We start from the raw sequence: 24,189 nt of genomic DNA, 5'->3' as shown, positions 1-24,189 counted from the left end.
GTTGTACCGTGGGACTCCCACATTGACGACGGGTAATGATTCAAGTATGTGAATCTAAGAAAAATCCCAAACTGGACAATGTTTATTTTCTTGCCTCATAGTTAGGTCAACGCTGATGCATTTTTTGGTCCTGTAATGCTGCTTGATTACAGTGGCTCTGGGTGCACTTATCAAAGCTGACACATGCATATACGATAGAATGGCATGACCCGGCTTAGACATGGGTCCTTATTGGAAGCATTAGATAAAGTGAGCTTGTTCTAGGAGCTTGATTGTGCATAAAAGAGCATGCTTGGTGCTGCTGCAAGACATTGGATAAAACGATAAAGATACCTACTTGAATACTGGTTCTCCACTGCCATGTAATGAAAGTGCATGTCTCAGAGGAAAGAACAACCCCAGTTCTTTAGCAAATCAATAACAGCCGTTCATAATTCCCCACCCGGAGTGTGTGTACATCAATACAATGGTGGTCATTCTTACTAATAAAAGGCTGTGAGGACTCTGACCCTGCATAGCAAGACAGACTTCAGTACCTGCCCACCTCACAGAAAGACCAAATGCCCCAAACTCGTTGGTTCTCCATCACCACTGTAGGCACACATGTGCTGCACTCACAGCTGCTGTGCAGAAATTAATGTCCAGTGCACCTATCGAAAGTCCCTCACACCCTGTGAGTGATTCTTTGTTTTAGAAACATTTACTAGGACCAAAAACGGCACAAAAAAAAGTATGCTACAAAGAATGAAGCAAACACAGTGACAGGTAGGAAAGATATACAAGTACACCACGAAAGGGGCAGATTATGTAGTTTTGTCAAGATGTCAATAAACAAGGGACATAGTAGCATGGTGTAGGATTTTCCTTACTTTGATAGAGAAAAACGGCAATCTTGTCAGAGTCAGACGCAGTAATATGAAGCAGCAAGTGATATCCTTTGGGAAGTTTTTCTGGGCCACGAGTTCTCAGTACCATCCGAGACATGTCTTCTAGATCTATAGTCAAATACAAAGAATTATTGAGTAAAATGCAAGAGAACCATCAGCATTATCAGCTGCTTGGGAACAGAGCAATATCACACCCATGAAAACTCAGTCCTGACAGTCACAGTGCTGTGGTAATTCATCATCATCTGACACCACATAACAGGAACAAGTTTTTAAAGCACTTGGGACCAGATGTACAAGCATTATCAACAGCGATTTCCTAATTACAATTATTTCCATATCGCCATTAGGAAATCACTTTTCCTAATGTATGCAACTACCAAGTCGAAAAGGCAAATCGTGATTCAGTAACAAGTTACCAAATCACGAATTACCCTTTGTATATTTTAATAAGATTTTTTTTGGTCGCAGACGGCCAGGTTCTGTGAATCGGGCCATTTGCGACCTCAAAGGACCTTTGTACTGCTGGCCCTAATTCTCTAATGGCAATCCTGTTTTTGCTTCCCCAAACATTATGGTAAAACATTCCCAGATCCCTCATACTCATGTGATGAACCCATTCCACAGCCTCTAAAACACTGCGGTGAACCACCTCTAAATATACCACACTACCATGAGAACTTGTTAAGCATTCATCCTACCAACAAAGGTCAACTTCACATTCCCAATCAAACATTGCTAAAAGGACCAGTTCCTGCTATCATAGATGTTATTCCTCTATAGAGTTTAGGCCAATGAAAAGCATTTTATTCATGCAGTCCTACAGATTCATGCACATCACATGGATGTATGTCATTACAACGCGGGCTTTACACCGCGCTACCATTACGACACAGCCATCACAACGCAAGTCGTTACAACGACTTGCGCTGGAGGCGCTGGATTTAGGAATAGTATGATTTACTATTCCAACTCCAGCCTATGTAACAGTAGGGAAGGTGTTGGAATAGTAAACCATGCTATTCCTTAGTACATGGCGCCATCCAGCGCAAGTCGTTGTAACGACTTGCGTTGTGAAGGCTGCGTCGTAATGGTAGCGCGGTGTAAAGCCCGCGTTGTAATGGCTGTCTCCCACATCACATTATATTCGGATACTGTAAGCTTAGATTTCTAGAACAATATGGGGCAATGGCTCGGGCACAGTTAAAACAAAGACAGGTAAGACTAGCCTGCGTTTTAGCAAAATAAGGTCATTTACTATTCACCTTTTTGGCCGAAAACAATGTCATCATCCCCATCTCTCATACGAGATATTGGGCTGTCCTTGTCACAGTTCACTAGTAAGATAGCTCCCTGCCCTTTCGGACCCCACGTCCACGAAGCCTGAAACAAAGAAATATCTAACTTGTAAATACAGTATTTAACAGAGTACTCCACTAATCACAACATGTGAACTTTCTAAACATCGTGTTTGTTTTGTTAAAGGAGCAGAGGCCGAAGAAGCGGAACGCACCCACGGGAAACCATCTTTATTAAATCCTCTTTAGTGATACCCATCTTGTGTTCATCAGTCAGCGGAAGTGTAGGGGCTGCTTCAGTCCACTCTTTTGGTATCCATCAAAATGCGGGGGAGGGAGGAACAATGGCGCCATGTTTATAGGGCTGCACGCCCCTGGAACCAGGTGGGTTAACGGATAATTCTAGAAATTCGGGTAGATACAGTGAGGTTAGTGTATGGGAACAGTTTAGGAAAAATCTGTCTTTCTTTTTATTCTAAAATCTGCGCACTGTCTCGTCTTTGAAAGGTACATTGTAAATCCTTAAAAACTTCCTTAGAGTCAGGTTGCATTCACATCAAAGAAGGTTTGCCTCGTTGTACTTTTGTGAACGATGGTTCTGTTTGTTCTGTTGTGTAATTGTAATTCCCAGAATCCATGTCATATGCCTACGTATTGCAGAGATGAACACCAGAACGTTAACGTCGTGGAGAGTCACTAGGGGTAAGTTATAGAATATAACTGAAAAGGTGCTGGCATTGGAAACTAATTAATTGATTCAGGAGCCCATAAATTGTGGATCAGGGCGCGGAAGAGCAAAAGGGTAGAGTCATGAGTTGCAGAGTTTGAAAAACAGAGCTTGACAGTCAACTTTTACATTCATTTTCTAAAACAAAAGTGCTGCAAGAAATTGGCAACAAGTACAAATGTGACAGGGAATCTGTCCTAGCTTACTTAATTAGTGACACAAAGGCTGCAGTTTAAAATACCCTGCAGGGTTAAGACACCTGCTGCTGCGATCTTCGTGTGTCAAGCAATTTTGAGAAAATAATAATAGGAGTAAGATATTTCTGTTGCTTAATGCAGTTCTGGGAGAGTTGTGTTTTGTTCAATCAGGGGTTTCACTCCTAAAGAAGCACAGACGGGCAATGTGCCTGCTGCAAAGCACATTTTGTAACATGCAGATCACAGATTGGTTTTTAAGTAGATAGGTAAGTGGATTATTGCTTTCGACACTGAGATCATTTTATTGCATCTGTATCATAAGTGGCAATCCTACTAATACAGTACATTGATATATTTACATGGATGAATAAAATGCATGCAAACTGTACATAATGAGTTTATAATCATTGTTATTTTCACAATCTGTCGGTATTCTAACATTGGAAAGAATGATTTCTTTGAGAAGTATTAAGTAGTAAAGCCTTGTTAGTACAGACAGCCCCAATCCCTGCATTACATTTTATACCCAGATTTTAGGGTTGATTCCGATGTCATTCGTAAGGGCTCCGAATCGGATTTGGCTTTGCTGAATCCAATCAGGAACCATTGTTTCCAACCGAATCGTACACACTTCCCAACAACCGATTACGATGCCTGGAAACCATTAGGGCTGTTCGAATCAGTTCCGAAAGGCATTCGGACAGGTCACTTTTTTCGGAGCTGAATCGTACAGCTCTATGAACTCGATTTCAGAGCAAGTGAGTACGATGACCGATTCAGACAGCTGTTTCAAATTGGTTTCTCTGTAACCAATTGGCTGCCGGAATCTGTCTTTGGGGGCCCATAGCAGGACCCCCTTCACCCGGGGCCCTCCCAATTGGACCTGTGGGGGTACCCAAGTGTCCCCCCTTTCCAACCATGCACAGTGTGGCAGGCAACATGGTGTGCCCACCACAGGGTGCAAGGTTTTCCCCAGCCACCCCTTTCTTCAATGGGAGCCTGTGTTCTCGTTCCGAACACAGGCTCCCATTGAAGGCAACAGGAGTCCGGCCAAATCGTATCTGGACGCATCCAGATACACCCAAATCGCTCGGTCGGACTCCCCGGATCCAAGTCGTCCAAAAATCATTGCGGAACCGATTCGGTAGTAATGCTTTCCGAAAGACATCGGAATCAACCCCTTTGTTTCTCCTGACCATTCACTCTTAATATGCAATATCTACTTGTAATAGAAATATGTGATTCCTACACCTTGTAAACCTAATTGTCTTATGTAGCATTTCATGTACATTGATTTACACCTAATTGTTTTATGTAGCATTTCATGTACATTGATTTACTCTCTTGTATGATGTATTGTGTCTGTGTGTGATGTAAATCACTCTAAAGCTCTACACTGGAATTAGTAACACTATGAAAAAATTAAATGGAAAAAATAGGTGTCATTTAAACCAATATTTTAGTAAATACTCATTCACACAGATACATCATGCATCCTTAGATTGCATGCACATCTCTTACATGGGCGATTGAAGAAAGTGAAAAAACTGCCTCCACTTATAGTTTCTCTGGTGCTTATGAAGTGATAAGCTGTGTGCCTTTGTTTCCTTCCATTGAATTGGTGTTTAGGTGTTAGTCTTGAGATTGCTTTGTTTCAGGATGATACTTCAAGAATCAAAGGGCTGATGGCCCTTGAACCAGGTCTTAGTGTGTGCCTTGCTGGAAGTCATAACAAGCAAGCACACTCGTCACCGGCAGGTTTCTGCTCCGAACAAATGGAAAGCAGACAACATATAGGCGAGGCTAAATTGTGCGCTGGTGTCGAAAAATGTCACCAGGGTAAATTCAGCATATTTCCCTGGGTCAGGCAGATCGGAGATCCGGGTCAGAAATGGCTGCGGGAACTGGAATCTGGCAAGATCCCCCTACTTTCCAGCATTACTAATAGCAAATATCTTTTCAATTACTCCTCATTCATTCAAATGTAAATTTGGAGGTGTAGGTCAGCGTGGGATTCATTGAAGGTCAGACATACGTGTTTAAAAAACTGTGAATTCGGCCCATAGTCTCATTTATTAAGCAGTTCATAAACTGAGTGTCACTTTCTAGCCATTGCTTCTGTCACAATCTGATTATTAACACTCTCAAACAAACAATGGGCAAATTACTTTGTTTGGGTTGTTCTTTTCCACAATTCCATCGCGATCAGCATCAACATCCAAGGAGATATCTGAACAGGAAATAGAATTGATTAGTTTTCACTTTGGCATACGGAGACAGAGAGAAGAAAGGTGGAAATTAGGTGAAAAGGTAAGACTGGCGAAAAACTACAGAAAGCAATTGCCGCTGCGTAAGCAAAGCATGCCCATGCACATGCGTCTGATTGGCAGGCAAATGAAACACGGTAAAAAAATGTTTGATAAAGAATCAAACTTAACCGCTTCCCTTGCAGGATTAGAAATCATGTTTCTAAGTGAGGCCCCTTTGAAAAAAAGCAAACATGGGGCATTTCTACATGCTAACTCTGCTATTTTTAAAGTTGCTTCCCGATTGGGCAAAAAAACAATAGGCGTCCTCCTGCAGATATATAGATCCAAGTGTTTATCTCAGGTGGTGTATGGCAGCGAGACTTTGCGGGGCTATGCCTCTCACGATGAGCTTCAAAAAATCGAAAACAGATTCTAGAGACAGTTGTTATGTGTACCCCAGGGAACTACCACCTTTATTGTCCACAAAGAACTGGATGAGCCCTATTTGTCGGACTTGTCTTTTTGCCCTTATTTTATTGGCTTAAAGTATGGCTAAGTAATGGGACCGCCCTAAATAAGAAGATTCTATGGAATATTCTTGTCCTAGATTGTGCTCGTCATATACCCTGGTTTAAATATATACAGAAAGAATTTAGGAAACTAGGAAGACTGGATCTCTTTTGTTACTCAGACACAAATAGAAGGAATGAACTGTCCTGGGCAAAGGAGTCCTTTTTTAGACAGCGGGTGGCCGACAGGGATACATGTGAGTTGGGGAAGTCCAGTGTACATAGGTTTATTTCCCTTGAAAACTATATTATCTCCGGAACCTTATCTTCTAGGACTTCCTAGCTCTATTGACCGTTTTTTACTGACCAGATTTCGCCTTTATTTAGTCTACCTCCTCTTTGCCCACCCATGAGGTAGCAAGAAAGGGGAGATCTTGCTACCCTATGGCTGCGACGGTACGTCTCCACAGGACATGCTTCAAATGTTCTGTAGTAATTATGAGGTGTCAAGGAAGACCTTTTTAATCCCTATTTTAGAAAAAGGTCATTTTAACCAAGTACGACCCGCTTTTACATTTTTATTAATGTTATCAGGGAGCACAGTATAGCATGTTCTCAGTTTCTCAAAGGCCACAGTAAAGCTTGGATCGACCAGAGACTAATCATCACGGGTGGGTGTAGACTGGAAATGTACAGTTTTATTGATTTTATTCCATTTTACTATGTGCTTTTGTGATGTATCCTTGACTTTTTAGGTTTTTCATTACAAAAGCCGTATAAAGTTTTGTTGATTGATTGACTAAGGGTATAACATTTGGCTTTTAGGCCAGAACTGGCTATGGGTTTAACACTTGATACAGAGCTACTTAGCAGATGTATGAATGATTGCACAGTAGCCCTGCCAAACTCTGCTTGTTCCAAAGATTCAGCTCAGTCATGCATGCAGTAAACAAATGCTAATTGTTAATTGCAATACAACTTTGACAACTAATGCCAGAGTAAAATCAAAAATTACTAAAATAGTATATTATGATTGGTGAGGCAGCCGTTTCCTCACACCTCACTACAGAAGTCCACTCAACAGGCTTCTCCACTGAACTTTGCACTCCCCAACCATCTCCTCTTTCTCACAGGGCACACTGGTCTTAGTAAGCAGGCAGACGATGGTGCTCCAGCCTGTAGGGCTTGAATTCCCTGGGTGATGTCTACTCACCCAGCAGGGAGACTAGCATGCCTTGGCCCCCCGTCTTGGTCTCAGGCATAAGTCTTGCAGAGCTTCCTCTTCTCACACAGCTTGTCTGGCTTCTTGGCAGATGACAATTTTTGCGATGCCAAGCTCCCCTTCTTATAGTCCATTTCCAGACACCAAGTGTGATTTAGGATCTGGGTCTTTGACGTTTATTTTGGGGATCTGCTTTTCTTGCAGTGGCCACTCTTCTGACCTCTTGAAATCGGTCTGTCACAGTACGAGTGTCTCAAAAGCTGATAGCCCCACAACACAGGCCACAGGAGTGACTAAAGTTAACGCCTGGATGTCAGCCATAGTGATATGTAAATCAAAAGGTTATCCCAGGGACCCAGTCTTATTTTTTATGATTCTCTTTTCAGGCCCATTTCCTTCCTGAGATGTGCCCAGGCCATTTCCTTGTGACCTCTCACTGAATCATGGAGCACCTTGTGAAGTGAGTAGGGGAAGCCTGGCTCTCACTTCTCCAGGGTGTGTCCCGCCTAGCTTACTAGAATGCAGAAATCTACAAGTCTATCTGAGGGGTATTCTTCTACCTCCTCTCATGTTTCACCATGCAGGCCTGGGTCTTCCTAAATAGAACCCAGGATCCTCCATGTTTTGTACCATCCACAGGCACACATACACGTAGTACATATATACAGTATACACACACTGCACAGCACTGAATCCTTCCTGTACATGCACACACTGCACAGTACTGCATTATTCCTGTATTGTACCTTTCCCAGGCACACATATGTAGCGCAGATACACTACTTATAGTATATAACTCCTCCCTCCACCTCCCTTTTACTCATCCACCTCCCTTTTACTCATCCCAAGCCTTCTCCTACTCCTATGAGCTCCAAAACAAACAATAAATAAATAAAATACAGTCTAAAGCCAAATAACAGACTAACATGTCCACCACTCAAATCAATTTCATATTTCACTATACTAATTCACCACTAATCCTTTATGGGTTCCGGAGTAGTGTGCTACTCATCAAAAAAGCACTTCAATGGGGGCGTGGTTACGACGCCGCACAAGATGGACGGCTAGAGAGTTAGCTCCGCCACATCGGACAATTCAGGGACGCCTTCACCGCGGTTTTCCTGCAGCACGCTGTGCCTTAATGCCAGGAACACAAACGGGAATACATGTGGAGTCGAGTGAGCGCCTTACTACCTTTGGTATGCTGCGCTTCCCCAATTATGAGCGTTGAATGCTTTTACGTGAGCATAGCGCCCGGCATTTTGTGAACGCGCGCTTTTCTATGGCGTTCAGCTTCTCCTCAGGAAAATTCCATGAGCGCGCTAAACACCTTTTAATGCACTAATATCTTCTTGTTTCCACCAATCTGGCTGTATTTTTTGTTATATGCCTCAAATTTGATGTGCTTTCACCTGCTCTAAGATGATGCTTTATAAGCATATTTTTGTTGCTGGACTGGCTTTTTATCTATTGTAAGCTTTGGAATGCAGCTCCGCATTTCACCTTTACCATGGTCTCATGTCTCTTATTGTGAGGAAATCTTCCATTCACTGAGGATGCCTTACTAACTGCGTATGTGACCACGTTTGGATTTATATTTTTATTGCTTACATCACGGCGCAACGCTCTTTCACCCTCTTTGTGGTAAAGCTTTCAAGACATCCACTTGTTGCTGTTCGAATGACTTTTCATTTAATATCACCTTTGGAACGAAGCCTCTCCTTTCATCAGTATTAGGAACTTAAACTTCTTCCTGTGAGGATTTCTTCTTTCTTCTTATGAACTTATGCACCCCTCTACTCACCTGACGTTTGGAGAATCCTGATTTTTATGAGCAACCAACGTGTTTCGAAGTTTGTTTTTGTTCCTTCTAAGTACTTTACTTCATCTTGAAGGTTCTTTGCCTCCTATGGTTAAGTTGCACTCGCCAAAATTTATTTTTGTGCCTTCTACAACTGTTCCGGCAACCTCCTCCTTACCACAACGTCCTTCTACTCCTGTACGTACAATGGCTGGAGCATCATCCTATCGCTCTTCCGCTACGCAGGCTATGTCCAATAAAACTTCTCCTCCTACTACTTCATCCAAACGTTTGAAACAGGACCCTCCCTCACCTGGCAAATCTTCATCTCCTATTTCTATGGAGCTAATTTTGGAAGAAATACGTGCTTTACGTCCATTTATTGAAGAAACTAACAAAGACATGCAATTCTTGAAAGAAAAATGGACGACTATGGATTCCCGGATTTCTTCTGTCAAAACAGCAAATCACGGAGATACAAACCAATTCTCAACGCATCTCCTCCTTAGAGAAATCAATTCTCTCCCTTCAGCAACACACTGAGGATTTAGAAAACAGGAACAGAAGGAATAACCTACGTAATTATGGTTTGCCGGAATCTTTGGAAGGTGACCACCCGTGACCTTTTTCACGTCTTTCCTACCAAAGCTTTTAAACATGTCACCTACCACTTCTCTCAGTATCCAAAGAGCCCACAGGCTTGGTCCTCGATCAGCTGCTTCAGTAAAACCACGCGGAGTCATCATTCTCTTCTTGAAATTTACGGATTTACTCTCAGTTCTTTCTGCTGCTAGAGCCGCTCGTCAAGTTTCCTGGCTTGGTCAAAGAGTCTTCCTTTCTCAAGATGTCTCCACTGCCACCGCATCAAGGAGGAAAGAATTTTTGTCTCTTCGGCCCTCTCTACGTGCTCTTGGTGCTCGCTACGGACTGTTTCATCCCTGCATTTTCAAGGTTACTCACCAAAACCGAACATGGACTTTTCAGGATCCTGGCGAACTTAAAAACTTCATCCTTCTTCAATCTAATTCTGGCATGGAGACCTCTTCTTCTTCTGGTGGTTGACTTTTTCATCACCGATATCTGTTTGTTTTCTGTTGTCTCTCCCCATATTGTTCCTCTTGTTAATTTATATTCATACGTGTCTTGTTTTATTGTTACATAGGAGGTTATATGTAATATTTCGTGTATACCTTTTCTCATCCGAATTCATTTCATTCCCTTCCATAGCTTCATGATGTTCCCTCCATCTTGTGGCTCCCTTTCTGTAATTCCTGATGTTCCGATGCGGTTGGACTGCTGCTCTTCATGCGGTTCGTCTTGTTGAGTGTCGCCATTACCTCACTTTCCTCTTGTATCTCCCCCTCAGGTATGTTTTTTGCAGTCGTCCTTCTGGATATGTACTGTCTCTTCTTTTTTCTCCTCTTTGGCACCCTTGCATTCTCTCTCTTTTCTCCCTCCTTCAACACATCCCTCTACTTGAAGTTATTTGCTATTTCTTCTTTTTTTTCTTACTCGCGAGAAATGCGCATTCGCGGGCAGCCGCGCATGCCCATTGGTTAGCAGACGGTGGCGTGAACGAGCAGAGGGAGCCCCGGGACGCTGCGGACAAGGTAAGTGCCGTTTATTTATTTTTATGTGCCTATTTACCAAAAGTAGGTATGTAGGGGAGGGGGGCATGCGGCGCGTAGTGGGGCTACGCAAAGTGCGCAGGTGGGCGTAGTTTCTCGCCCACTTTGCGTAGCTTCGCGTAGCCCCACTACGCACACTACGCCCAGGGTTAATTTTAATCCATAAAAAACTGAAATGTAAGGTTCTATTAGAAGAAAAAGATGCTGACGGTAGATGGATTTTGGCTAAACTTTTTATTATTTCAATACCTTTAACTGTTTTTAATATCTATGGTCCTACTCAACCTGACTCTTCTTTCTAGCCCTTAATCACGAGCAAAGGTATTCAGCATAAAGAAGATTTTTTCCTTTTTGGAGGGGATTGTAATCAGATTATGGATCCATTCCTTGACCACAAATCTACTGTCCGCTTTATTCCACACAAACCTCACAAACAATTTTTAGACACTATTTCTCAATTACATCTCACTGACGCTTGAAAACTCACACACCCTTATACTTTGGATTATTCTTTTTTCTCTCCTCCCCATTCCTCTTTCTCTCGACTTGACTATATTTTTCTCTCTCAACCCTTTTCTCAAAACTTACTGTCTTCTTCTATCGAACCCATAGTCATCTCAGATCATGCTCCTATTGTAACAGATGTTGATTTACTTCCTCCTCACCCTAAATCTTCTCACTGGCGTTTTAATTGTACTCTTCTCACTGACCCTAACTTCTCTTCCTCTTTTCGTTATTTTACTAATGATTTTTTCACTTTAATTCAGATCCTAATACTCCTCCTCATATTCTCTGGGATTCCTTTTAGGCTACTGCAAGGGGCTTTATCATTGACTTTGTCTCTAGGAAAAAGAAGCAATTTCTTCAAAAGCGTAAACTTTCTCTATCCCATATCAAACATTTGGAACACCAATTCTGTACCTCTTCTGATACTTGTATGTAACCTAGTCTTTTGCAAGCGAAAATTGCCTTCAATAAATTTACCACTGATAATGCATCTTCAATACTCCTTCGTAGTAGTGCGCGTTATTATGGTGGGCGTAACATGTCCGGAAAACTCTTAGCCAACTATCTTACGTACCCTCATAGAATCTGTCTATTCCCCTGACAACACCCTTCTTCATACTGACAAAGATATACTCGACCAGTTCCAATTGTTCTATCGACAGTTATATACTCCAGAATCTCCTCCGACTCCCTCTCTTATCCAATCTTATCTTGAGAAAATACCCACTCCCTCTACCACTCATCTCAATTTCCCAGACCTTGAACTTGAGATTTCATTGCATGAACTCTCTTCAGCCTTATCTTCTCTTACTAAGGGTAAAACACCTGGCCCTGATGGATTTCCAGTTGAATTTTATTTACATTTCTCCGACCTCTTATTGCCCAAGCTTTTATCTCTTTTTCAATCATTTTACTCTTCTGGTAAGTCGGAGGGTTCCTTTCAAGATGCCACCATTTGCCTTATTCCTAAAGATGGTTGTAATCCCAAATACTTTAAAAATTACCGTCCAATCTCATTGGTTAACATTGATTACAAACTTTTTGCTAAACTACTTGCTCTACGTCTGGATCCATTTATGCCTCCTCTTGTTGGTAAAGAGCAATGTGGTTTTATTAAAGGAAGACTTACCTCTGACAATTCTCGACTCTTTCTAAATGTCTTGAATAAGGCCTCATCCCTCTCATTCCCTTTGGCCGCTATTTCTGTAGATGCCGACAAGGCCTTTGATAGAGTAGACTGGTCTTTTTTGTTTGCTTCCCTAAAATGGCATGGCTTTGGCCCTAACTTTATTTCTCTCATATCCTTGTTATATTCTTCACCCAAAGCCACAGTTCTTGTAAACGGCCAACTTTCCTCTTCCTTCTCTCTCCAAAGAGGTGTTCGTCACGGCTGCCCTCTTTCCGTTTTAGCTCTCGAACCGGTTCTCTCCTCCATCCGCAATAATGCCTCTATTACTGGTTTTCCCTATGATGATCATCAATTAAAACTTTCTGCATATGCAGACGATATCCTTCTGTTCATCTCAAACACGGAAATCTCTAGCCCCCCTTTACTGTCTGAGTTTACAGCATTCTCCCTTCTCAGGCTACAAAATCAATTCCGATAAAACAGAAATTCTCCCCTTGACCAACTCTTGTCTTCCTCATCTTTTTTCCTCGACTGGCTTTGCCTGGAACAGTATGAAGATCAAATCCTTGGTATTTGGTTCTCTAATTCTATTGCCTCCTCCATTAAACTAAATATGTCCGCTGTTTTATCTCGAATCGACCAACTGTTTTCCTCCTGGAATCCCCTTTTTCTCTCTTGGTGGGGTCGTCTTGATTCTATCAAGATGATGATTGCCCCTATTCTTATCTATATCCTCTCCATGTTACCTGTGCATATTCCAGCCCTTTACTTCAAGCGTATTGACTCCTCTCTTTCAAAGTTCCTTTGGAAAAATAAAAAATCTAGAATTTCTCTTGCAGCTCTTAGTCAATCTAAATCGAATTGTGGGGTTCACTTTCCGGATTTCCGTCTTTACCATAAATCTTTTCTTTACATAAAGCAGCTCGCTGGCTTTCATCAGACTCTTCCCCCTTTTCTCCTCTTTGGCTTCGCATTGAACAAACTTTATTACAACCCTTCTCCTTTGAGGAAATTTTGCGATTTTCCACCAAATCTCCCTATACCTCCCTTCCTTTGTTTAAACACACCTCTTTTGAAACCTTTAGTCTTTCTGATAGACATTTCACGCGACTCATTTCAATGCACCCCCATCTGGTATAATTCTCTTCTTCTCTTAAATAACAGACCTATTTGTTGGACGTCTTGGAGGTCGAAAGGTATCGTATGGGTTAATCATCTTTTTGATGGTGTGTCGCCTTGCTCTTTTCCCCAGTTTCAACTCAGATTCCGATGCCCTCGCTCTTTCCTACAGAAATTTACTGTGCTTATGGGATTAATCCTTGATTGCTATTATTCTCTTCCTTCTTCCACCCCATTAACACCTCCATCTCACCTTCTTGTGATTCTTTCTACCCTTCCTAAAGCTTCTCTGATTTACAAATGTTATGCTTCTCCTAACCTAGACCGTGTCAAAACCAAATTGGAGCTTTCTTGGGAAAAAGATCTGGATTGTACCTACACCATTGCACTCTGGGATCAGCTCTGGAACAAAACTTTAAAAATTTCTCGATCTGCATCTCTTAATCAATCTTTATTTTTTCTATATCATATATTGTACTTTACTCCTTCTCTTTCTCGTTTTATGTCCCCCTCTGACTCTAAATGTTGGACCTGTGGTGCCTCTAATGCTGGCCTTTTGCATATGTTCTTTCTCTGTCCTACTGTATCTATTTTCTGGAATAAAGTTTGGTCTTGCATTTCTCGCATTTTCACTCTTTCCATTCCATTTTCACTACATTTTCTCTTTTTAGGCTCTCTCTCTGACTCTTTAGTTTTACCTCCACACTCACAAGGTCTTTTTGATCTAATGCTCGCACTTGCATTTCACCACATTTCTTCTAATTGGAAATCTCTTGCGAATGTCTCCATACAAGGGTGGTGGAACTCTCTATGTCACTTTCATAGACTGGATATTGCCTTTGCCTATTCCTGTAAACCAGTTCGTAATGTAGATCTTTACTGGTTACCTCTTACCAACTACCTAGATTAATCAGTTCACAAGAATCCTATCCATATCAATTCAGAGAATTTTAAACCCCCTTGAAGGACTTTACTCTCTCCCGCTTGTTTATATAATATTGTTTACAGTATTTTCATATTGCATTAATCTTGTACGCTGTTGAATTTTTATTATTATTACTTGTGCCATTTGCCTCTTTGGCATTATTCTCTATAGATTTATCTTGTTATAGCATTTCCTCACTTCCCCTTCCCTTCCCTCCCTTCTTTATCCCCTTGAAAAACCCATAAAATGCTTTTATCTCTTTGTTGACATTAGCAATGTTATGCTTTTAGTCCTACTATGTTCACCTTATTTCTTTTTGCTGATGTCATATTGTTGTATCTCATTATCGTTCTTTAAATAAAGCTTTCAAACATAGAGTTGTAAATTTAAAAAAAAAAGCACTTCAACACCTCATCAGGGGTAGCAAGCGCTATATAAATGCAAACCTGTTTACCACTTCTACCCCTTCGCTGTCCTTCTCAATCCAAATAACTGACCAACATATCCACCACTCAAATTACTTTTATATTTTCTCTATACTAATTCACCACTACACTTTCTGGGTTCCAAAGTAGCATGCTTGTCTGCGAAAAAGTGCTTCAACCACCCAGCAATGGTATCAAGCGCTATATAAATGCAAACTTTGATTACTCTTCTATCCCTCCACTATCCTTCTCAATCCAAATAACTGATTAACATATCCACCACTCAAATTACTTTCATATTTTCACTATACTAATTCACCACTAATCCTCTGATTTAAGGAGTAGCGGGCTCACTGAAAAAGTGTTTTGACGCCTCATCAGGGGTAGTAAGCATTATGTAAATGCACTTACAGTACAATACAATACATTTGTCAAAAATGTTATGGGTGAGTAAGTTACCTACTTAACTACATCCAGTGCTTGAAATGGAAAAATGGAAGTGCAGGTACTCTGTAACAGAGTACCTGCTTGTTTCTGAGAAGTCCAGGTACTCTCCAATTAAAAGTATTAAATTTCTCTTGAGAAGTGCCGGTACTCTACCCCTCAAAATAAAAAAGTGCTGGTACTCTGTACTGGAGAGTACCGGCCCATTTAAAGCACTGACAACATCATTCAAGACCTGCGCCGACTCATGACAGCTCTGCATTGAGCTCGGCGCTTGCTTTTTTATTTTTTTTTTTTAATGTCTTTTTTTAGTTTGGTGCAAGGTAACTAAAGTTTAAACGCGCCAATCAAAATTTTTCGAAGTTAATGGATGAACTTTATGCAGAACAAGTCGGAAACAGTGAGCAGAAGATACCCGTTTCACACTTGTTCTAAGCTCATGTATTAACTCAGAAAAATTCCGAGGAATGTTTGAAATTCAGACAACTCAGATGCAAAAAAAACCCACAAAACAATTAGGCCCTTCGCTAATCCGTAGAGACATCACGAAAGACTCCTCTGCCTAGGCGCACAGGCTTGTGACAAGTCAATTCAATTCAATTCAATTTTCCAAACTTTATTTCGATTTCATATAGAAACCATAAAAGTGTACATAACAAAAAATTTGTAAAATCACATAAGATTAGTCAAACATTATACATATTTACATACTTTTCTGAAAAGACCGAATATCATTAATATCTGTTTCTAATCACCATAGCTGATCTGATGAAATTTAAGACGGCATTACAAATATGTACAGTTGATAGGGACAACAAACAATCATACGCTTCTTTGTAATAACGTGTATGAAATGATGCCAATAAAGGTTTAAGGAAAACATTTCTTGGAGCTTTATACAAGGTACAAAAAAACAAGAGATGGAGAGTATTTTGCGAAACCTTATTGTTACAGGGGCAGTTGGGTAGCTTTTCCCACCATCCCCCCTGTTTAGGGAAAGCAAACAAAAAATGTAGGGTACCAAGGCGAAATCTTGTTAAATAAAAGCGCCATTGTGTGTTCATAATATATGACAAATAGAGCTGGCGAGCTGGTTTTCCTTGTACGCTCAGTAGATGGTCATTTGTCCTAAAAGAACCCAAACTAGATTTAAAGGCTTTCTTAATAATCTCCTTGGTATCCCTGCCAAGTAGTTCTGGGTTTGTATACATTTTTCCTAGACCTATCTTGAAGAAGGTCTCTTTAACATATCGTAGCCACGGGATTTGGGTATAATAATCAAGTTTTTGACAATCTTGGATTATATCTTTTGTTAATTTCAAATTTTCTGATTGCCAAACCTTTGCCCATAATATCAGTGGGGCAACATGAATAATGTCATTTATAAACTCAATACCAACTTCCTCATGGCAAAATATATTAGATGTACTCAATGGCACGCATAACAAACGCTTAACAAACTTATTCTCCACAATTTGTATTCTTTCACATTTATCCGAACCCCACACCCCTGAACCATAGGTCAAAACGGAAACACATTTGGCCTTATATAATGATATAATTTCCGCAACACGCCGTTGGCCCAATTTACTAGAAAAGCGGAAAAGGGCTTCGATTAACTGGGCAGCCTTCTGAACCCGTGCTATTAATAATGGTTCCCAACTTAATTTTTTATTAAAGAGGTTACCCAGATAACAGAAGTTATCCACCTTCTCAATGTTAGCATTCTTTACCATATATTTCCGTATCTTCACATTTTTTGGACCACAAGTCATGGCAAAAGATTTGGTAAAGTTGACACCTAAATCTAAATTGCCCATGAAGGTATCAAAAGCATTCAGAGAAATCTGCATGCTGTTTGGGGTAAGTGTCATTAAAACAGTGTCATCAGCGTAAGACAACATTGGGATTCTTTTTCCATTTATTTTTGGAAAGTCAGCAGATGTCTCTAACAAAAAACCCTCCAAACCATTTGTATAAATCAAGAATAAAAAAGGTGCTAAAATGCATCCTTGTCGGACGCCTTCAGTAGATAAAATTGGTTGTGATTTTTCCCCACCACGGCCATATCTGACCCTTACCATTGTAGCAGTGTGCAGCCTGCGGAGCAGGGTGACCAGAGGTTCTTCAAACCCCATAGAGGCCATCATGCGCCACAATTTTTCCCTGCACACTGTATCGAAAGCACTGGACAAGTCCATGAATGCCAAGTGTATAGAGCCGTTCCTGGCACCCATGTACTTGCCCATGATCAAAGCAAGGTTCAGACACTGCTCGGTGGTTCCCTTCCCTTTCCTAAAACCATATTGTGATTCTACAATCACCCCTGAAGCCTCCGCCCATGTTTCCAACCGTGCCAGTATCACCCGACCCATCAACTTACATGTTGAGTCTATTAGTGATATCGGCCGATAGCATCTTGGGTCATACTTGTCACCTTTTTTAAAAATTGGGACCAAAACGGCCTCAATTCATTAAACACGATATTTCCCTGAGTTAGAGCTACTTTTTCAGACTGTGCAGCTGGGAAACGGTAAGCACGGTTTTTCTTTTTCTGTTTTCTCAGCAGTCCTTCCTAAAATAATGCCCTACGTGGGAGCCATTCCGAGATAAATTAATTGACTTTCGCTCTGGAATGCTGAAAAACATGCGCTCTACCCTGTGCTGAGCCGGGGAGCTCATCGTGAAATGGCCCCTGTTGTGCCTTATTGTCAATCATCGTCTATCAAGCCCTTTTCACACAGCACCTAAAACACAATGTCGATCAATTGGATAAAAAGAGGTAAACTTGTCATAATTTCAAAATAATTTATGGCATCCACGCAAAGATCCCTTAAACTTATCGGGGCTTATTTACAAACCCCTTGCGCCACTTTTGCATCATTTATAACATAGGAAAAACGACGCAAAAGTGGCGTAAGGGTCTTATAAATAAGCCCCATCATATTTATGAATAATTTTCTGGGAACTCGTGTCAGTCAGACGAAGACCATTCTGTTCTTGCATGGCGGCCAGGCAACAGTAGCAACTGGCGGTTTTGAATATCCGATGGTCCGAAGGGCTGGCTACACTACGGAAGCATGTTCCAAGAAGCAGTGTCAGCACTACATAGTTAAGTTATTGTGGCTGATCGACAATTCCCAAGAGGCATCCTTCCCTCACTAGGACACGTCCTTCTACTCACTTGACACTTGTACTTGGTGCTTGCTAGGGAGTCATGCGAAACAGCAGATCTGATGAGCGACTATCTGTTTGAAGTCAGCGGCGTAACACAGGTCCCTGCAGCCCTGCCTTGTTGTACGGGGTGGGGATTCTTCAAAGCCCCCCGTTCAGCCCAAGGGCTATAAATATCTGTGAGATAAGCAAGTCACAGGGGCCCCTCATCATATGCAGTAGAGGGGCCCTATCATTTTGAATTGTTTGAAGACCTTTTACACCTTCCTCACTAAGGAACGCTCCTGCCATGCTGTCAAAGAAGAAGGGAATATAGTTACATCCAGAAACGCCACTTAGGTCTGAGCAGACAGTCAAACAACAGCCCAACATTCTCACTGCCACATTCAATGACATGGTAACTGTACAACCCTCAAGCAAAAGCAGCCCATAACACCCCTAATACACACGACAAAATAGCAATTAGACATAGGATAAAAATAATACAAAATTAAACAGAAATAGGCTTAATCGAGGGAGGTTTCCATTCTTGAACTTTCTTGAAGATACATACATAATTGTTAGGTTTCAAGCATTTCACACATGCAGCATTTTCCCACTGTAGGACGAATGACTCAGCTGACCATACAGGTAATACTTAAATGTACTGTCTGTGCACAAACCCTCCTCCTTTCCCCTCCTTTTCCCCCTCTGCATTCAATTTTAGTATTTAACTTTTTCCTCCACTCACAGGACTTGCTTTTGACAAGTTCATGTACCACATTTCCACAATCGCTATAGTTTACTTCAGCTGCAGATTCTTAACTAGTAGTTTATCTAGCAGTGTAGACTTAGTTGTGCACCTCACTATTAGATTCTGTAAATTCCCTACATTCACAAGGGCCAACCATGTTCCTTAGAAATGCTACATTAGTTCCCCACTCTTTCTGTTCTGTCTTTCAAAAATGTATGTTTTTCCAAAACAACAATGATTCAACACTTAAAATGTCCTTTTAGCATATATATATATATATATATATATATATATATATATATATATATATATATATATATATATATATATATATATATATATATATATATATATATATATATATATATATATATATATATATATATATATATATATATATATATATATATATATATATATATATCTGGGCTAACCATAACCATTCCCAGTAGCCAGCTCCTGAACATGTTCTTAGATGTGCCTCTCTTTCTTCTCTCCATAAATTATGCAAGAGCACCCCAAAATATCTCTCCTCCTATCGTAATCAAATATTAATTTCTTTCATTGTTTATAGGGTATCAGAAGAGGCTCGTCGTCGTCGTCTCAGAGAAAGAGAGGTGGTTGAGGCACACTTGTTGCTGCCATGGTGATAGAGTAACAACCTAATAATATTTTCTTCAACCTAAACAACAAGCCAAAATGAAAACACAAAATAATAAACTTATATAATTAGCTCAAATTACAAATGAATCTTGTGAAATAGTTATGTTCTTAAATTGTCACAAGAAATGGACACAATGCTCCTATTCTGTCCACAGTGAAGAAATAATGTAACTCCAGTTAGTCTTGGTGAAATCGTTCTTATTCCCAACAGTGTTCATGAACCAATTCCTTTCACTTTTTAAATGCACAAGATTCCTAAACTGCTCCATTAGCTGTGACATGTCAATACATTACTACTCACTTCCTTCATTGCATATAGTTACACCTAGCTCCAACAGATTGTTTGCAGGGGGTACATATTGTGCAGCTCTCCGCAGCCTCTGTCATTATCTCATTACACCAGTCGTGGGAAGAATGTTGCCCAGTCAAAATATTTATGCTTCTTGGTCAGGAAATTCGCAACACAATCAACTTCCTCAGCCTCTGACAACAAAGATGGATGTCAACGTGTCATGCATGCATATGCATGTCCATGCACACTTCTTTGGTCCAACGTGGTTTGGGCAATCTAGATCACTATCAATCTTCTATAGTAAAGCAACACACATCACAGCTCTGAGACAACCCTGGCGGTGTTTTTTTTACTCCCAATCGGTCAGTTTTAATTCACTTTAAACACATTTTTGCACTGCACTTACATTCCCACACAATTTTTTCATTTCACATCTTGAAGTCTAAACATAGCGCTATCGCTACAATCTGCATAGCTTTGAAAACATCCGTGAGCTCCCCTTTTCTTTTTGAAAGGGTAGTAGCCCTAAGTGTCACTAGTGTGACCTTAGGAGGAGACCCAGATGATGAAGCATGTCACCTATGGTGAGTGATGGGAATCCGTCCTATTAAAGGACATTTCCTTTGTTAGTATATTAGAGTTCTATATACTTTTTAGGTATAGTAGTACAGTCTTGAGGTTCTGTTAGATTCTACATGTGTGTATTAGACCCTTGGACATTGTTGTTGTGTATTTAGTATATAGTGGGGGAGTATATCCGTGCCTGGTCTTTAAATATTCCCTCGGTGCTTCTCATATAGTGGTATTCACTGGTGTTCACAAGAGGCCAGGATCAGTATTCCTTTCCACAAGCTTCGCCAAGTTCTGCAAGGACAAGTCAACATCAATTGTTGGGAGAGGTGTGGCACCGCGGCCAGGGTGACTGACACTGGAACCTGGGGATCATGGTTTGATCCCCGGCGCCGGTGGCAGATTAGCCGAGCACCATGTGACTCTGGGCAATAACTTAATCTTCCCGATGGCCCCCAGCGCCTGGAGACCCTTCCGGGTGGTTGTTTGCGCTTTACAAATGTGGATTATTATTAATATTTTTACTCCATTAAGTAACGTACCCTGGTGATCCCAAGGGAATGTTCCTTATCACTCACTGTCCATAATGCAGAATAACAATCTCTGATAACCTTTCCTCTCCATAGATGGTTTTAGTAGTGAGCCTGTCCCCACTCAGGGTAGGAAATTTGCTTACTTTCAAGAGATGATTTCCTACCAACATTCCTCCATAAAGAACTATAAAAAGAGAGCTGTGCAGCAAGATGCCAATCTGAGTCTTGAGCTCCGGCCATCACAGGGTGCACAGGAATTGCCAACACGTCCCCCCCACTATTACCGGTGACCGGGCAGCAAAAGCAGATACCACTGGTGGCAAAAGGTCTAACTACACCACAGACCCCAGCAGCAACAGGAGACTAAAGAACAAGTTACTTACCTTCGGTAACGCTTTTTCTGGTAGATACAGTATCTGCCTGTGGATTCCTCACCTTGTGAATATCCCCCTGCGTCAGCAGCTTCCGGAAATTCTTTTTGTAGCTTCGCGCCGACGTGGATGGACGTCACAGAGGCACGGCATCGCGCGCGACTCCGCTGACGTCACCGACCCCATATCAGGCCCACGCCGGCGTGATGACATCAGTTCCGCCTTGTTTCCGTGCCTTCGAGGCACACGGACGGACCAATGGCAGTAGAACAATACAAAGTATACACAGTACACAATGTCCAGATTTAAAGGAAAGCAAAATGCAATAAACATTTCCTTTCACAATAAATATATGTAAATATATACAATAAACATGGTATACAAGAGTGGACAACGGGGAGGCGGGCGGGTCAGTGAGGAATCCACAGGCAGATACTGTATCTACCAGAAAAAGCGTTACCGAAGGTAAGTAACTTGTTCTTCTGATACATCTGCCTTGTGGATTCCTCACCTTGTGAATAGAGTCCCACAGCAGTCCCCACTCCCGGAGGAGGGTGTCCACTCTTCTATACCAAGAAATCCTGGAGGACAGAGCGCGCAAAGTGGCCGTCCCTCCTCACCTCGGTATCCAAGCAGTAATGCTTCGCGAAAGTGTGGAGGGAGGCCCAAGTCGCGGCTCTGCAAATGTCCTCTACAGGCACACCTCTAGGAAGAGCAGATGTTGCAGACTTAGCTCTAGTAGAATGAGCCCTTATACCCTCTGGAGGTTCCTTACCCGCCAGGGAGTAGCAGATCTTGATGCATAAAATTATCCATCTTGAAAGCGTGCGCTTGTGCACAGATCTTCCTTTCTTACAGCAGCAAATCCAACGAACAGCTGGTCATCCAACCTGAACTCTCTTGTCCTGTCCAGGTAGAAGTTCACCGCCCTCTTAGGGTCCAAGTGATGAAGCCGCTCCTCCTCCTTGGAAGGGTGAGGGGGAGGATAGAAGGTAGGGAGGGTAACGGACTGCCCCAGATGGAAAGGAGTTACCACCTTCTGCAGAAAACCAGCCCTGGTCCTAAGAACCATTCGATCAGCATGAATGGATAAAAACGGGGGCTTTGAACTAAGAGCTTGAAGCTCACTTACCCTCCTTGCCGAGGTAATTGCTACAAGGAAGACAGTCTTGAAAGACAAAAGCCTCAAGGGACATGAGTGTCGAGGCTCAAAAGGTGAACCCATCAAAAATGTAAGAACAAGGTTCAAGTCCCATTGGGGTACAATAAAAGGAGTGGGAGGAAATTTATTGGTAAGACCCTTGATGAACCGTAAAACAATAGGTGACTTAAACAAAGAGGGCTGGTCAGGCAAACAAAGGAAAGCCGATAAGGCAGACAAATAACCCTTAAAGGTTGCCACCGCCAAACCCTGCTGGGCCAAGGAAAGAGCAAATTGAAGAATATTGGACAAACGAACCCTTAAAGGATCAATGGACTTCTCCCCACACCAAGCAACGAACTTTGACCATCTATAGGAATAAATGGACTTAGTGGAGTCACGCCTGGCTGACAAAATGACATCCACCACATCGTGTGGGAGGGAAAAGGAATTCAGGTTGCCCCGTTCAATCTCCAGGCATGAAGGTGTAAGGTCTGGAGGTGGGGGTGTAGAACCTGCCCCTCCATCTGGGAGAGGAGATCTGCCCTGTGAGGGAGACGGAGCGGCGGGTGAGAGGAGAGGTGGAGAAGGTCTGTATACCACACCCTTCTTGGCCAATCCGGGGCGATCAATATAACTCGGGCCCGGTCTTGGCGAATTTTCCTCAAGGGTATAGGAGGAAACGCGTAAAGGAGTTGTCTTCCCCAACTCAACTGAAACGCGTCCCCCAAGGCTCCTTGCATCGGATACTGGAGACTGCAGAATGACAGGCAGTGAGCATTCTCGTGAGTGGCGAACAGGTCCACCCGAGGAGTCCCCCGCGTCCGAAAGACGTGACGAACCACCTTCGGGTGAAGCCTCCACTCGTGGTCGGCAGAGAACTGCCGACAGAGAACGTCTGCACGTACGTTCAGAACTCCGGCCAGATGATTTACCATCAGGCAAATCTGATGATCCTGAACCCAGGACCAGAGACGCAGAGCCTCTCTGCAGAGACACTGCGACCCCACTCCTCCCTGCTTGTTGACATACCACATCGCGGTGGTGTTGTCCGTCAGGACTTGAACTGACCGTCCGCGAAGGGAAGGGAGGAAGGCCTTGAGCGCCAGACGTATCGCCCGTAATTCCAGTAGGTTGATGTGAAGCAACCTTTCCTCTGGAGACCAAAGGCCCTTGACCTCCAGGTCCCCCAGATGAGCACCCCACCCTAGAGTGGATGCATCCGTTATTACTGTGGCCACCGGAGGAGGTAGATGAAAAGGCTTTCTTTGCGACAGATTGCCTTCCATGCTCCACCAAGACAGATCTGCTGCAGTTTCTCTGGAGATCCTCACTGACTCCCTGAGATCTCCGTTGTGCTAATACCACTGCCTGCGGAGGCACCACTGGAGTGCCCTCATTTGCCAGCGTGCATGGTTGACCAACAGAATGCAAGAAGCCATCAGACCGAGCAGACGTAAGACCTTCAGGACTGGAACAACCGCTCCATTGGAGAATAAAGGAATCATTTCCTGTATGTCGCGAATCCTTTGAGGAGGAGGGAATGCACGACATACAGGTAGGTAGTGTCCAGTACCGCACCTATGAACAGGTTGCGCTGGGAGGGCACCAGGTGAGACTTGGGTACATTTATCGAAAAACCCAA

The 24,189-nt window shown here is 42.2% G+C and overlaps 1 protein-coding gene across 1 annotated transcript in view; it reads right to left on the bottom strand.

The window, feature by feature from the left end:
• Nucleotides 1–24,189, bottom strand: part of LOC144754689 (protein-arginine deiminase type-2-like) — a 641,882-nt gene that overhangs the window by 357,833 nt on the left and 259,860 nt on the right. The window contains exons 4-6 of the mRNA XM_078642812.1: nucleotides 5,278–5,339; nucleotides 2,153–2,270; nucleotides 870–995 (exon numbers count right to left, since the gene is read on the bottom strand). Coding sequence (XP_078498938.1) covers nucleotides 870–995; nucleotides 2,153–2,270; nucleotides 5,278–5,339 — 306 coding nt within the window. The remainder of the gene's footprint in view (nucleotides 1–869; nucleotides 996–2,152; nucleotides 2,271–5,277; nucleotides 5,340–24,189) is intronic.

The sequence above is a fragment of the Lissotriton helveticus genome, chromosome 5_1, assembly GCF_964261635.1.
Source record: "Lissotriton helveticus chromosome 5_1, aLisHel1.1, whole genome shotgun sequence".
Lineage (NCBI taxonomy): Eukaryota > Metazoa > Chordata > Amphibia > Caudata > Salamandridae > Lissotriton > Lissotriton helveticus.
Note: the sequence above shows the minus strand (reverse complement) of the source record. Positions and strands in the feature narration are given on the sequence as shown.